Source organism: Carassius gibelio, chromosome A7, assembly GCF_023724105.1.
Source record: "Carassius gibelio isolate Cgi1373 ecotype wild population from Czech Republic chromosome A7, carGib1.2-hapl.c, whole genome shotgun sequence".
In the NCBI taxonomy this organism is placed as follows: Eukaryota; Metazoa; Chordata; class Actinopteri; order Cypriniformes; family Cyprinidae; genus Carassius; species Carassius gibelio.
In genome coordinates this window covers 26,812,225-26,826,501 of record NC_068377.1, presented here as the reverse complement: position 1 = coordinate 26,826,501, position 14,277 = coordinate 26,812,225, and the positions used below count along the sequence as shown (strand labels likewise).

General features: G+C 39.6%; 1 protein-coding gene across 6 annotated transcripts in view; it reads right to left on the bottom strand.

Moving 5' to 3' along the window:
- Nucleotides 1-14,277, bottom strand: part of LOC128016998 (probable E3 ubiquitin-protein ligase HERC1) — a 43,840-nt gene that overhangs the window by 24,100 nt on the left and 5,463 nt on the right. For 5 of the 6 annotated variants that reach the window (XM_052602035.1, XM_052602036.1, XM_052602037.1 and 2 more), the window contains exons 4-27: nucleotides 13,875-14,069; nucleotides 13,463-13,774; nucleotides 13,254-13,350; nucleotides 12,323-12,466; nucleotides 11,985-12,112; nucleotides 11,267-11,411; nucleotides 10,326-10,497; nucleotides 10,000-10,134; nucleotides 9,371-9,536; nucleotides 9,154-9,279; nucleotides 8,836-9,048; nucleotides 7,995-8,147; nucleotides 7,764-7,896; nucleotides 7,479-7,670; nucleotides 6,079-6,294; nucleotides 5,782-5,955; nucleotides 4,240-4,354; nucleotides 4,035-4,155; nucleotides 3,684-3,858; nucleotides 2,567-2,849; nucleotides 2,083-2,203; nucleotides 1,947-1,998; nucleotides 374-642; nucleotides 37-261 (exon numbers count right to left, since the gene is read on the bottom strand). In XM_052602035.1, the coding sequence (XP_052457995.1) occupies nucleotides 37-261; nucleotides 374-642; nucleotides 1,947-1,998; nucleotides 2,083-2,203; nucleotides 2,567-2,849; nucleotides 3,684-3,858; nucleotides 4,035-4,155; nucleotides 4,240-4,354; nucleotides 5,782-5,955; nucleotides 6,079-6,294; nucleotides 7,479-7,670; nucleotides 7,764-7,896; nucleotides 7,995-8,147; nucleotides 8,836-9,048; nucleotides 9,154-9,279; nucleotides 9,371-9,536; nucleotides 10,000-10,134; nucleotides 10,326-10,497; nucleotides 11,267-11,411; nucleotides 11,985-12,112; nucleotides 12,323-12,466; nucleotides 13,254-13,350; nucleotides 13,463-13,774; nucleotides 13,875-14,069 (4,062 nt within the window). The remainder of the gene's footprint in view (nucleotides 1-36; nucleotides 262-373; nucleotides 643-1,946; nucleotides 1,999-2,082; nucleotides 2,204-2,566; nucleotides 2,850-3,683; nucleotides 3,859-4,034; nucleotides 4,156-4,239; nucleotides 4,355-5,781; nucleotides 5,956-6,078; nucleotides 6,295-7,478; nucleotides 7,671-7,763; nucleotides 7,897-7,994; nucleotides 8,148-8,835; nucleotides 9,049-9,153; nucleotides 9,280-9,370; nucleotides 9,537-9,999; nucleotides 10,135-10,325; nucleotides 10,498-11,266; nucleotides 11,412-11,984; nucleotides 12,113-12,322; nucleotides 12,467-13,253; nucleotides 13,351-13,462; nucleotides 13,775-13,874; nucleotides 14,070-14,277) is intronic. The other variant, XM_052602038.1, reaches the window with a different exon arrangement.

Sequence of the window (14,277 nt, the reverse complement as noted above, 5' to 3'; positions counted from 1 at the left end):
TCTTCAGAACCTCTAATGATTAGATGGAACAGTTACCTGGTAATGGTGCAGTTGGACACTCTCCCCATTTGGCCCCCCATTGCAAACAGCACCGAGGCCAAAACACCCTGACAAAAACTGCAGTCTGACTGATGTTAGCAGAGAGGAAGTGTGAAAACTGAGGCCTGTGCGTCCAGCTCCACCTCCAGAGCCTGCCTGACTGCTTTTCTCCTCCATCCCCGAAATCAGCACCACAATCTGGTGGAGGGCCTCCAGACGCAACTATATAAATAAACATAACACAATCATAAAAGCACAAGATAAACAAAAAAAAGCCTGTGGGTGGAAGTGAAGACAGGCATCTGACGAATAAAGCCAAAACGTCAGAATGCACCTCTGCTCGGCTCTGCTGCTGCTCCATGGCTATAATAATGGCCTGTGGGCTCGTTGACACGCTATCTTCTGGTTCCTTAAACGCAGGGGTGTTCCCAACATCGCCACTGAGGAAGTTCACGATGTTCTCGATGAGTGCATGGAGCCTGAACGAACTGTTCAGATCTAGGTCGGACTCCTCGTAGGACTGTGGAGAGCTGTACAAACACTCTTGAGCCGAGCGTCCCCCAAACCAGTCCGCAGAGGAGTCTGGAGAGCTGTACAGAAAGCCTTGAAAACACAAACAGAATTTGTAATAATGGCCCAATAATAGAGTATAATTTAATATTTTAAGAAACACATTCCACCGTAAATCTGTGTGCCATGTACATTTATGCTTAATAAAGTATTGCATTGTTTCTCTTGTGTGGCTTATACCAAAAATAAATTGTTTTCTGTGAAGAGAGCTATTTGTTTGAAGTGCTCCAAAACAGATAACCTCAGGTCAGTCAAAGCACAACCTCCTTTTCATGTCAGACTCAGAGCTCTGACACGAAGCAGACACATTTGATTTTTTCCTACATTACTCCACTAATAAATGAAACCAATGAAGCAGATTTAGACAACTGAGTGTTCTGGAAGTGTTGTGACTGCCTTATTCTGGTAAGAAGCCAGAGTTCATTCAGAAACAGTCTCACAGCAATAGAGCGGATGCTGAATCCTAGTTCTGAACAACTTTGTTCCTGAAGAGTTTAGTTCCTAACCTGCTCTAACCCATGATAATACACCCATTTTAACCCATTTTCAACATCTCAAAGACTTTTATTACCTGGTTTAAGTGTGTTTTACATGAGTTTTACTTAAGTTTTACATCTCAACACCTCAATGGATCACATCAAATATATTAAAATTATTTAAAAACTATTTATTAGAAGCTGAAAACATCAAAATATTTGAAGACAAAGCCTCGAAAATGGAGGCTAAATCCCACTTGCTGTTTATTGTTCTACCTAAAGAACTCTAATATTTCTAGCTGTTAACACAGCATACAGATAACCAAATAAAAGCATTAGCATCTTAAATAGCATCCTATAATCTACTGCTCAAATATATCCTCCTGCATATTTATTTTAACCCCCCTTTTTATAATAAAGGCCACCAGATCTGATGACAGATTTCTGGCACAAGACTTTTGGATTTACAGGTGAGATGTACAGAACATGTGAACAGGAAAGACAGGTATTTGAGTTCTCCCATAAACTTTTCTGTACAGTTGTGTGCAGGTCTGGACATGCATAAGGATAAGGAATAAGGAATACGTTTTATGCGAGTACTACTTTATAACAGAAATTTGCTGCGGCACATTTTGTCCTCGGGGAATAAATTTGGCAATGCATGAAGAGGCTATAAAGACGCCGGCAGGAATCCATTGTCATCTTATTTCATGGATCCATTTAGCCACGTAGAAAAAAAATAGACCACACACACAGAGCTGTCAGAGACATGTGTACACAGAGCGTAAATACACAGATTACAAGAGTAGTACAGTATGTCCCATTGCTACAGTCTCAGTGTGATAAAGGCGGGGACTTTACCTCTTTTTTTAGGAGTGAAAGCTAAATCCAGATCCACATTCCTCCTCACATTCTGAAACGGGTCACACCGAGAAGTTACATAACTGCAGTTATAAATCAAGTTAAAGCAGATAAGGCAGTGTGTCACACATCTCACCAGTGAGTATCCCTCCTCATCAGACTCTGGCTGGGAGAGATCAGACTCACTCCTGGATTTTGTGAGTCTGTAGTTGGGACTGCTCTGGATGGACCGACTCTCTGCCAACAGGCTCTCACTCCTACACACAAAGTGAAACGGCAAATAATAAAAGTTACATGTTCTGTGAGCAGACATAACATAATCGTGCCATTAAAATGTGACCTAAATATAAATGAATACCACTAATGAAGATTGTTTTTTATTTAATTTATTGCATGTATCACAGTAGCCGCTGCTTTTAATTGCGACTGGGTCAGCTTATAAAGGTTCTTCTAAATTAGAGCAGCACAACTTGCAACTGCTTAATATGAAATCTAGAAAAGCAGGAGCAGACTGGAAAGGTGAATGAGTTCAGTGAGATAAGGGTTATGATTCAAGAGTTTAAAGTCATGCTTACACGTTTAATCAGCTGAATGTACTTTTTAACAATGATGCTACTCGCCTCGTCATGAACCCGCCTCCATCCTGGTTGACCCCGGCTGTCAGGGGTTGCTGATTGATGTGCTGAGCGAGCGGCGTGCTGACGGCCAGCAGGAGCATGGCACAGCGGTGGATGACTGTATTGCATGTGGTGGTGTAAAGATCCTGGCCCTCCTGAGGGGTCGTGCTGCTCCTGCGCTCCGGACCAGCCTGAGCCGGCTCTTCCGGTACGCTCATGCTTCCGGTCTGATCTCGCTCCCTTCCTCGTGCTGCCTCCCGAGCTGATAGGAAACATTGAAAGATTTCTGTGTCCGCCAAGACATAAGACACAGAGCGGCCAGGTTAGGGAAGCAGCCAAGAAGCATGACTTTGTTAAAAAGTGATTACGGCTGGATGTTACACAATGCCATGTGTGACCACTGTATAATAACTATGGTTAACGAAGTTATTTATTAGTATACACTAGCATTCAAAAGTAAGTACGATTAAAAAAAAAAAAGAATACTTTTATTCAGAAAGGATGCATTAAACTAACGACTTTTACATTTACAAATAAAACAAAAGATGTATATTTAAAATAAATGGTGTTCTTTTAACTTTCTATTCCTTTTTTTTTATTTGCAGTTATATTTCACAATATTACTGTTTTTAGTGTTGATCAAATAAATGTAGGACAGCAAGAACCTCACTGAGCTCAAACCTTTGAATGGTAGTGTATGTTGTGTGGCGTGTTCTAGCACAATGCAATTCACACTACATCAAACCAATTATTAAATATATCTTTAAAATAATATAGTGACATTAAAATGTTGTCATTATTTACACACCCTCATGTCATTCCAAACCTACAGTATATGATCTTATTTATTTGTATTTTTTTTTGGAGATTGACAGCCATGTAAAAATTCTTCCTTTTATTCCACTAAATATCTCATATGGTTTTGGAATAATATGATGGTGAATAATTACAGAATGTTAATTTTTAGATGTAATAACTAAGAATCTCAAACATGAAAAGAAAAATATGAAAAATGCACCAGATGTGTGCGAATGTGTGACTCAATGCCACTCAAAGCATCAGCCAACATCAGCACACACACACACACATATATGCCCTTCACAAATGTGTCAGAACTCACTTCCTGCGGTCATGACCTCATGCTCTCTTTCCTCCTCCTCATCTTCCTGCTCCTGATGACCCTCTTCTCTTTCTCGCTCTCTATCTCTCTCCTCCAGCTCAGCCTCCTCGTCTATAGTTCGGGTGAAAGAGTGTTCCTGTGGGTCCATCTCCACAGAGTCCACGTTATCAGAGATCTGAAGAGGAGAAATGGCTTTATAGATTTCTTATATATTTCTAGTACCTAAAAAGAAATAATTAACTTTTTTTTTTAAGTATATTTTATTGTTCTTAATTTTTCTTCAAAGATCCTACAAAGTTTCAAACTGTTATATTGATAATACAAAATATATATATAAAAAAAAAGACATACTCTTCGTTCTCGTGATGACGAACGGGTCTGGATGAGCTCCATGTTTTTGCAAGCCAAGAGGCGATTCCGCACCTTATACACACTGCGATACACCTCTGCCAAGAGTTTACATGGCTGATATCTGTCGGAAGAAATGGGTAAGACATTCCTTAGTGGTGTCCACAGTGTAATGTTCTCTGAAATTCTGTCAAATATAATGCCATACCTCCCTTCTCCACACGCCTGTCCCAGCAGCCCTGTGTGTTTCAGCAGGACAGCAAGTACAAAGCGGGACACTGTGTCTAACAGAGCTTCATTAGGCAAAGATGCACTGTCCCAATCTACACAAACACACACAAGACTAAATTAACACGTAATGCCATCAAAGATTACAAGTTGTAGTAATGCTAAAGGCAAAATTATTTCCGCTATTGACCAATAACTTTATATAAAAGTCCAATAACTCCATAGTTGCCAGCTGTAACATAACAGAGGATATGAATGTTCATTTTCATTGAACTGTAAATTCAAGTCAGTAATTATGAAAAAGTCCTGTGCCATATGACCGGGATCGAAGGTAAAATATGACAGAAATCCTACATTCAGAAACTGCTTTCAGAAACACAAAGGGGATTAGTTCCCTTCCAGAATAAAACTTTCTTGATAATTTACTCACACCCATGTCATCCAAGATATTCATGCCTTTCTTTCTTCAGTTGAAAAGAAATTAAGGTTTTTGAGGAATGCATTCCATTTTTCTCCATATAGTGGACTTCAATTGGTTCTACATGATTCCAGCCGAGAAATAAGGGTCTTGTCTAGCGAAACAATTGGTCATTTTCTAAAACAAATAAAAATGTATATACTTTTTAACCACAAAAGCTCGCCTTGCACTAGCTTGACTTCATGCATTACGTATTCATGCGTGATGTAGGCGGGAGTACCAACCTAATGTGACCCAAAGCAAACGTGCAAAGAAAGTTAAACACCCTTTACAAAAAAAAAAAAAGGTTGAAAAATTAGCCCTACCCTACCTATTTGAAACGGAGTACAGAGGACGAGGAACTAACATGAGCGCATCGCAGAGCTAGAGCAGGACAAGCATTTGTGATCAAAAGTATATCGACTTATTTTTTCTAGAAAATGACAGATCGTTTTTACTTGATAAGACCCTTATTCCTCGGTTAGGGTTGTGTAGAGCCCTTCGAAGCTGCACTGAAAATGCAATTTGGATCTTCCACCCCTTGATCCCCACTGAAGTCCATTGTATGGAGAAAAATCCAGGAATGTTTTCCTCAAAAACCTAAATTTCTTTTCGACTGAAGAAAGAAAGACATGAACATCTTGGATGACATGGGGGTGAGTAAAATCAAGACATTTTTACTCTGGATGTGATCTAATTCTTTTAGTTGTTTTTAGTAGATTTTTTGTTGTTTTTGATTGCTTCCACTGTCTTCATCTGTAAGTCGCTTTGGATAAAAGCGTCTGCTAAATGAATAAATGTAAATGTAATGTAAATGTAATTCTTTAAAAGAAGTGACAAATGACACAAAGGAGCAACAAGACAAGTGTTATGTAGTGAGATTTTGGACCAGTGAGATTTCACTGTGGATGGGTCTAACCATCGCAACAGAAATAAGAACCATTCTTAAGTCTGCATAGGTTAATGTGTGACTTCTTGGATTATGCACGCGCTTAGGTAAAGCTAATCACCATTTATAATACTCCTTACATAATCCTCAAAATATGTTCTGTTTTTGTATCCTACCTTTGCTGATGGCATAATCCTGCATGTTTGTCCACAAGCTGTGTGTGGGCTCTTTAGTTGATCCAAGGGCCAAATCAACCAGCACACTCATGTCAGCATGCAACTGACAGTCAAAAGGTCTTTGCTCCTCATTTCCACACAGAGCCACCTCCAGCAGAGAGCTGATACACACATCTGGAACACACATACCATTTCATAACTATTCACAACATTTTCTACTTCTGTACTTCAATACATTTCAAAACAAAACAAAACAGGACATTCAATGATAAAAGGAACTGCAATGTGTGTGCATACCAAACTGGGGTATATCAGTCTCTAAGCCATTACTAAAAAGCGGTGTTTTGAGCCAATGGGTAGTGTGCTGTTCCTCTGGTGAGAGTGGGGCTCCCTGCAGCATTCCTCCGAGACAACGTCCCACCAGCAGCGCTACAGTACGCTCCAGATCCACCAACCAAACCCAGCACTGTGCCATTCCTGAAACACATACTGGATCAACCAGATCTGGAGTGCCTACATGAAGAAGGATAAGGGAAAACAATCAGATTATAGGATGTGGGAGTGAAGGGAAAGAATTCAAATGAAAAGTAATAATTTACGACTAAATTCTCAACCTAAGCTTATTGCTTAAATTTTCTGAAGTTTAACTGAATGAGAGATGAGTGGTTTTTGAGTGTTGAGCGGCTCTTAAACCGGAGGAAGGGGCATGGGGCACGCAAGATTGGTTACAATGATTTTCTTTAAAAGATCAAACTCTGTCAAGTTTATTAAAATGCTAAAACACAAGATCTGTAACATGTTCAATTATATTTTTATATTACAGAATTGTTTTTACAGGGGTGCATATACATTTTTCAGTCTGGTTCTCATAAGTCTAGGCTATCCCATGCCGTTTCAAACTGAAAGCATTACTGAACCTAGAAATTTTGTTTGGTCCTCACACTGCATATAGCGTGACCCATTAAATATAACTATAAAAGACTGATTAATAGTGGTTATAATATTATTGCACTTTATTCATTTAGTTTTTTCTTATATAATAAACTAATAATGTGTGATAATATTATTTAAAATAAAAGGTAGGTCTAGTATTAAAATACACATACAATTATTTTATAGTAAACTTAAAAATAAAATGTTAATATTGACTACTACTTTCTTTGTTTGCCTCTTAGCTTTATCTAATCGCTTTATCTATTCCCCAATTGTAAGTCGCTTTTGATAAAAGTAATAAAAGCCCTTTCATCACTTTCATTCTTAAAATCAGCAGGCTTTTATTTTGGTGGGTTGCCAGCAAGTAAGTATACGCGCTTCCAGTGATTAAAGTGTCAGTGAATGAATGTCACAGTTTTGCATTGTATTTTGAAAATGGCATGGGATAGCCTAGATTTATGCTTTCAGTTAGAAAAGAAATATCATACAGTATAATTTGTCAATCTAAAATGGTAATTGTGCTTTAACAGCTGTCAACCATAACGGTGCACAAATGCGCTGTCAGAACTTATATAGCGCTTTTTTATTTTGGTTGTGCATGGGGACCTGCGGAACACTTATGTGCACCCCTGCATATATACACACACATATACTCATAACCAGTAAAATCTATATACATACATATACTGTATGTGTGTGTGTGTGTATGCATTGTAAATTTAAACTTAAATTTGTTATTTATCATATGATGGTGAAAGTCTGACCATGTAGTGGCCACTGCAGCTCCTGTTCCTCCAGAGGTGTGGCGGCAGGCAGAAGTCTGTTGAGACGATCCAGAGGGGGAAGCAGGTCTAAGAGGTAGCTGAGCAGCGGCCGCGCCACCCAGACAGGCAACAACAGCAAAGACGTCACAATCTGACACAGCATACTGCCGGCTGCAGACATGTAGATCACATCTACCACAAACAAGCACAGGGAAAAATGTGCAGGTCCATTGACATTTAGAAAATAAATGAGTTTATCTCAAATGTGTGTGTACATTGATATACCTCGCAGCTTCTCACGCACACTGCCATTTCCAGAGCTTTCTCTCAGAAGAGTTGCAGAGCGATTATAGATATCTGTGGCATGTGGCAATAATAACTGCAGGTGTTTGTGGAGGAGTGCCACACTACTGGAGCCCTGAAAAACACAGATTAACATATGGAAGAAAATCAGCCCACTCAGACCCAATAAAATACTGTGTGTGGATTTGTATATGTACTCGGATGTGTATGTACCTCTGTAACACAGTTGATATGGCAATAAGCTAGTAGTTGCTTCTGTAAAGAACAGAGCAGTTCATGGAGGTGAGCTGGTTGGCTGCTATCAGATGAAGATGTTCCCTGTAAGATCTTATCACTGTTCTTCTCCAGCTCTCCAAACGCCTGATCCTGTTTGGTTAACAAACATGCAGACAGGAAAACAGGTTGAGACTATAATCAGAAGTCTATATCAGAGGCTGCATTTACACTGTAGGTGTAATGCACAGATATAAATGAGGTTACCCATATCCAATTTATCCTCTTGAATCGGTTTACATTTATCTAAAATACTGTTTACATTTTTACCTGACCAAGATGCACCGGGCTGATAAGAGCACTAGTGGAACCGCGCTGAATAAAACATAATTTGAATGCCCTTGACATTCACAACAGCAAATGTACAGAGGTAAAATATATGTACAGCGAAATAATGGCAAAAAAAACATATTTCTTTTGTGATGTCTTTGTAGGTTGTAGGTTTTGTAGGTCTTATGAGGCGATTAGTTTAATGCACTAGAGTAAAACTAGAGTCACTGATATGAATCAGTCGGACAAATGTTTTATTGTATGAATCAGCGGTCACTGAATCAACATCCGAGTCACTTACTACACTGCATGTTATCGTTACATTTAATGACGAGAGTCTCGAAATGAAGCAAGCACTTGTTGCAGTCTAAAAGTCTGTGAAACTTTATTATTACTGACTTAATGTTTATATGGCAACATGACAATTTTACCTAAGTGTGTAAATCAAGATAAAGATAAAATTGGCTGACAGCACAAAGAGGGCCTCAAAGTTTTAATCTGAAGAACTGACCGTATAAAAGCCCAGGTTCCTGAGTAGAGTTTTCATGAGGATCTCTGCCAAGTGTGTGTCAGGATGTGTGTCAGAATGAGTGCCAGAAACATGCGTAGAGTCCGAGGGTAGAGCGGGAGGCTCAGAGGCGTCTGGAGGACAGCTGTACCCCAGCAGAGATGCCACATGGGTGTGATCCTGCAGACTAGTGAGGATTATGTCCAGCTGCATCCTCTGTGACAGAAAACACACACACACACACACAGAGATATGACTGACAGATGCTTTTGTAAGTGCACTTAAATTGTGTGCTCCTTACAAACAGACACAAACTCATACCTGTCCTTTGGAGAGGCTCTCCCAGCGGTCTGGTCCTTGAGGAAGTAGCGAGTGCAGTAGCTCCATTCTCTCTCTCAGAGGAGGCAGCAGCATCGTCGCTCCCACGGACAGAGTCTCGATGACAGCCTACAAAATGCAAACAATGATCAGAGAGAAATACAGGCCACAGTGAACCATCACAGCAACAAAAATGTGGAGAACGCAAGCAAACACAGACCTCCTGGATTTCATCTGGAACTGACGCATCCATCAGTCTGAAAAGCAGATTACGGAGAGGCCGCGCTTGCCGTCCCAAGATACTGGTGGCCACGCCCCCCGCCAGCGCGAGAGCCAGGTGATTGGACAAGAGCCGTAGACAGAGTTTCAAGAAGTTATGATGCTCCCTGTAGGCCCAAAAACTATTTTACTCCCTCCATGGTGCAAGAATGCATAGGCTTAATATTTAATAACCTTCAGGACGGTTTAGAAAATCATTTGAAACTTGATCTCAAAGTAAACAACATTATCAGCAGCATTAATTCTCCAGTGATATTTAATGTATTTAAAAAAACAAAAACAAGCTTCACTCATCTATAGACCTTAGTCAGGTTAGACACATTATTGAATTTTACACAAATGGAAATGAGGCAGTGAAGGAGATATTAAGTATATAAAGGTCCTAGATCAGCTCACAATGTTCAAAACGGTTTATAGGTTTTCAGAAAGCCATTCCTGCTGTTGTTAAACAACAGTACAATCCGATCAATGGCCTATACTTCGATTTCTCACAGCTTCATTTTCATTCCTGTCAAAAATTAAATATGGTGCTACCCTGACTAAAGTCAATGGTGGAGGCAGAACACACACTTGGAAGATGGGAAAGGCAGCGGTGGGATCTCGTTGTTGATACCGTCACAGTATCGTTCCAGAAATGAGCGCAGGTGAGAGAAAGTGCTTTCTTCGAGGTCCACACAGTATGGCCTATGCCAGGCCACCACCTGCCTGTATTCATACACATAAGATTAATAGCTTATTTATGCAAATGTAAAAAAAAAAAACTATTAGAATAAATTTGAATAAGAAACTTCTTGCTATAGGAATTAACAAACTTAATGACACAAATACATAAGAATAAATATTGTCTATTTACGTACAGGGTAAAGATTATAAAAGGGTTTAACAGACTTGCTAACCTGTCTCTCGGGAGGGCAGTCCATGCCAGGCTGTGGGAGGTCCCAGCAGAGATCTGCTGAATAGCCACTCCATCTAAACCAATCACCTTCTTGGGTTTGGTGATGGGGCCAGTGGAATTCCCTTGACCGCACTGACCCATTGAGTTATTCCCCCAGGCATACACTTCATTGTCTGTAACAAAAACATCCACAAAAAAATGAAATGTAAGAGCAACTATTTAGCATATTTGCATGTCATTTTATGAATCACATTTCAGTCTTATGCATAGTGAAATGCAGATGTGTGAAAGCAGTATGCCCTAAAAGATCACTTGAACATTTCGCAATGCACATGAACGGCACATGTTCTGCTTAAGTACACAGCGTCAAACTGTCTGTGACATCATGTGTGAGGCCCCCTTGCTTCACCTTATCTGAGTCTGACTCAGCACATACCCTTCTGCTACTGATCTGACCCTCCTCTCTCTCCACTATCACACTATCACCACTAGTTCACACAACCCTTACAGTACAGCCCCAACAAGACTCAGCACCTACAGTAATCACAAGCCATCGTTTACAAAAGAATTCTATAATGCTTTATGCAGTACACTGAAAGTAAAAATATTTAAGAAGGATCACAAAACTAACTGCACTGTATAGACCATAGTCAGGTTAGACCTCATATTGAATATAATGCAGATGGAAATGAAACCTTCATTAAGATGTAATGTTTTATGTCATTTTTATCTACTATTTTTTTTTCTTAAAGCCATTTTGCCAGCTGAACAATCGGCAGGCTGTTAAACATTAGTAAAATCCACTGAAAGCAATGTAGTTATATCCCTTACAGGCTCATTTTAATTTAATTTTCATGTTGTTTCACTACCAGCCACTTAAGCATACCAGATAAAGCCATAGTTTTCTGTACTCAATTCATAGGGCTTGCGGTGATCCCTTACCGTGTGATAAAGCAAGGCAGTGGCTGTCTCCTATGGAGATGTCTACCACTCTGGTAGTGGCAAGTTCTTCAACCAGTTTTGGCCTTAGCGCAGTGGCCTCCGATGAACCACAGCCAAGACACGCACCACAGCCCCAAGAGTAAACCTGCAAAATAAACACCGATAACAGTGTTTTTAAAATGATCAATCAACATGAACTCATAACTGCCCCTAATTTTGTCATCAAAACTTAAAGTGCCCCCAATATGCCCTTTCTGGGGTTCCTAATATTGTTTCAGGAGTCTCCTACAACCAGATTTCATGAATGCAAGGTCAAAAAACTCTTTCATTTTCTCATGATATACATTAAATTTCACTGTATTTCTCAATGATTCGTAAACCATTCATACGAAGCAGTTCTAAGATTTAGTCTATCTAAACCCCTCCTTTCCGTGAGCCTACTATGCTCTGATTGGTCAGAAAGCCCAGTCCGTTGTTATTGATGTAATGCAGACAGTGTGTCTCAGAAACTAAGCGCCCATTGGCATAATTGAATGACAGCTCCGGAGAGAAAAAATTGTTGATTTTATTGATTTTTTTTATTGATATTGATTTTACTTCATAAAAACAACTGTCGGCTTCACAACTTTGTAGGTAGTTTACATTCACTTAGAGCTACATTTCATCAATGGAATATTAGGGGCACTTTAATAATTTCTGGTTTAGCAAGGTCTCATACCTGACCAGTAGAGGTGAGGGCCAGAGATGACTGACTGCCAGCACATACTTTGCGAATGAACATTCCTTGGAGCGCCTCCACCACCTTAGGTTTATACACACGATTGGTATCACCATGACCCAGTTTCCCTGCAGATAAACAAATAGGTGTAATAGTCTTCAGTTAATCTTTATTATCACATATACAGCAACTTAACAAACAATAATGACTAGATGTGCACAAAGTAGAGAAGGTAACACAAGCACATCGAGATGCAGCTGCTGGCTAAGTGCATAGTGAGTGCCTCAATCTCAAATGTCTCCTCAGTAGAAGAAGTGGTGTAGGTTAACTCAACTCACCATTGTCTCCACCTCCAAATGACCAGACTGTACGTCCATCTTTAGACAGTGCAATGGTGTGGGAGCTTCCACAAGACACCTCCCCTACATTACTGATGTCTTTAACTAGAGTGGGAATGTTCCTACTGTTACTGTCTCCATGACCTACAAGTATAGACAAGCATAATCAATGATGCACATCAACACAAAACACAAACACAAAATCAAGCAAGATAAAATGTTATGTGCATTAGTTAACAAATATACTTATTTTTGTAATCACAACAAGTTTAAGCATGGATACGACAATGTTAATGTATTTGGTCTTAGCAGACTAGGTCCGCTAGACTCTCTGCTGCTGCAGAGCAAGTATAGACTCGCTACTGCCGATCTGCTGGCATGCTGCTGTGAGCATATAAGATATGCTGCTACTGCATAAATAGGCATACATAAAATCCTTAGCAGATCTATACAGGTGGAGCTGGGGGAGTAGGAGGATTTCAGAGGAACTCTGATAGCAAGCTGCAGGACCAGCTTACAGTAAAAACTGAATCAGACTATTTAAATGTTGAGCAAGTAAGCTAATTGGCTGCCGGCCAATCACTTTGCACCACGTAATGAATTATATGACTGCTATATATATATATATATATATATATATATATATATATATATATATATATATATATATATATATATATATATATATAATTACATATAAAGACATATTTTCAGCATTTATTTGTTAAAAAATGCAATAAAAATAATATAGCAACATTTTATTATTATCTAAAAATAAACATTTACTATTTTAATATATTTTAAAATACATTGTATTCATATGATGGCAAAGCTGAATCTTTAGCAGCCATTAATGTTCAAACCAGAAACTTTTTTTTTTTGAACCAATGTGTTTAATGAAAATAAAATGTATATACAGACAACTACATACCTAATCTACCAAAGTCGCCCTCTCCCCAGGTGTAGAGCTCTCCATCCTCACTGACCGCAGCGCTGTGTCTATACCCAGCTGAAACACAAACCACCACCTACAAACAAACACACACAAGCAGTAGAAGACATTAATCATTTAAACCCACAGATCCATTCTGAGTGTTCAAAAAGCTCAAGTGATGCATAACTACTGCATGAATATAGTACCTTTCCTTGTAGAGAGCCCTGTATTAGTTTGGGGTACTTCTGGGTGGAGCTATTGCCATGACCTAGTTTTCCATAGTCTCCATCACCCCAGCTGAACACCTCTCCCTCACTGGTGAAGGCTAATGTGTGCCCGTCTGAGCCTTTGGATGATGAAACCTTCTTATTGGCACGGTGAGGTTCAAAGGTCAGCTTCTTAAGGGTGGACTGGTTGTTTGAGTCACCCAAGCCCAGGCGCCCATAGCTGCCCTTCCCACACGCTCGGACTGAACCATCAGAGGAGATGACAAATGTGCAGTATTGGCCAGCTTCAATCTGAAGACACGAGATGTATTTAGCAAGCATGGATTGTGAGCATGGAGGGGGATACTAACACTAGCACTGTATGAATAGTTCAAATGAATATGCTTTCTACCGTTTGTGCATCACTGAAGCTGGGAGCGAGTTTGGGCTGGAGAATTTTCTCTTGCGTGCCCTCTACGAGCTGGTGGCTGCTGTTGCTGCCCCACACATAGACCTCACAGGTCTCAGATACCATGGCTGCCTCACCTGTCTGGATACTGTCTGGACTCGCACATGTTCTTGAGTAGTCTGAAGCCATGCGACACACCTATCAGGAAACCGATTTAAAACAAGGTTAGGGTGTCAAACACATGGCACAATTCTCAGGATAATAAAAAAAAAATCTAATGTCAAAATTTGGTATCATATATAATCATAATTTTCTATTTTTAGATACAACAGGACTGAATTGTTGTGCAGCTTGTTATAGAATGTATCTTAAAGCAGCAGAAATTCTCTTCTAGTTGTGCACAATG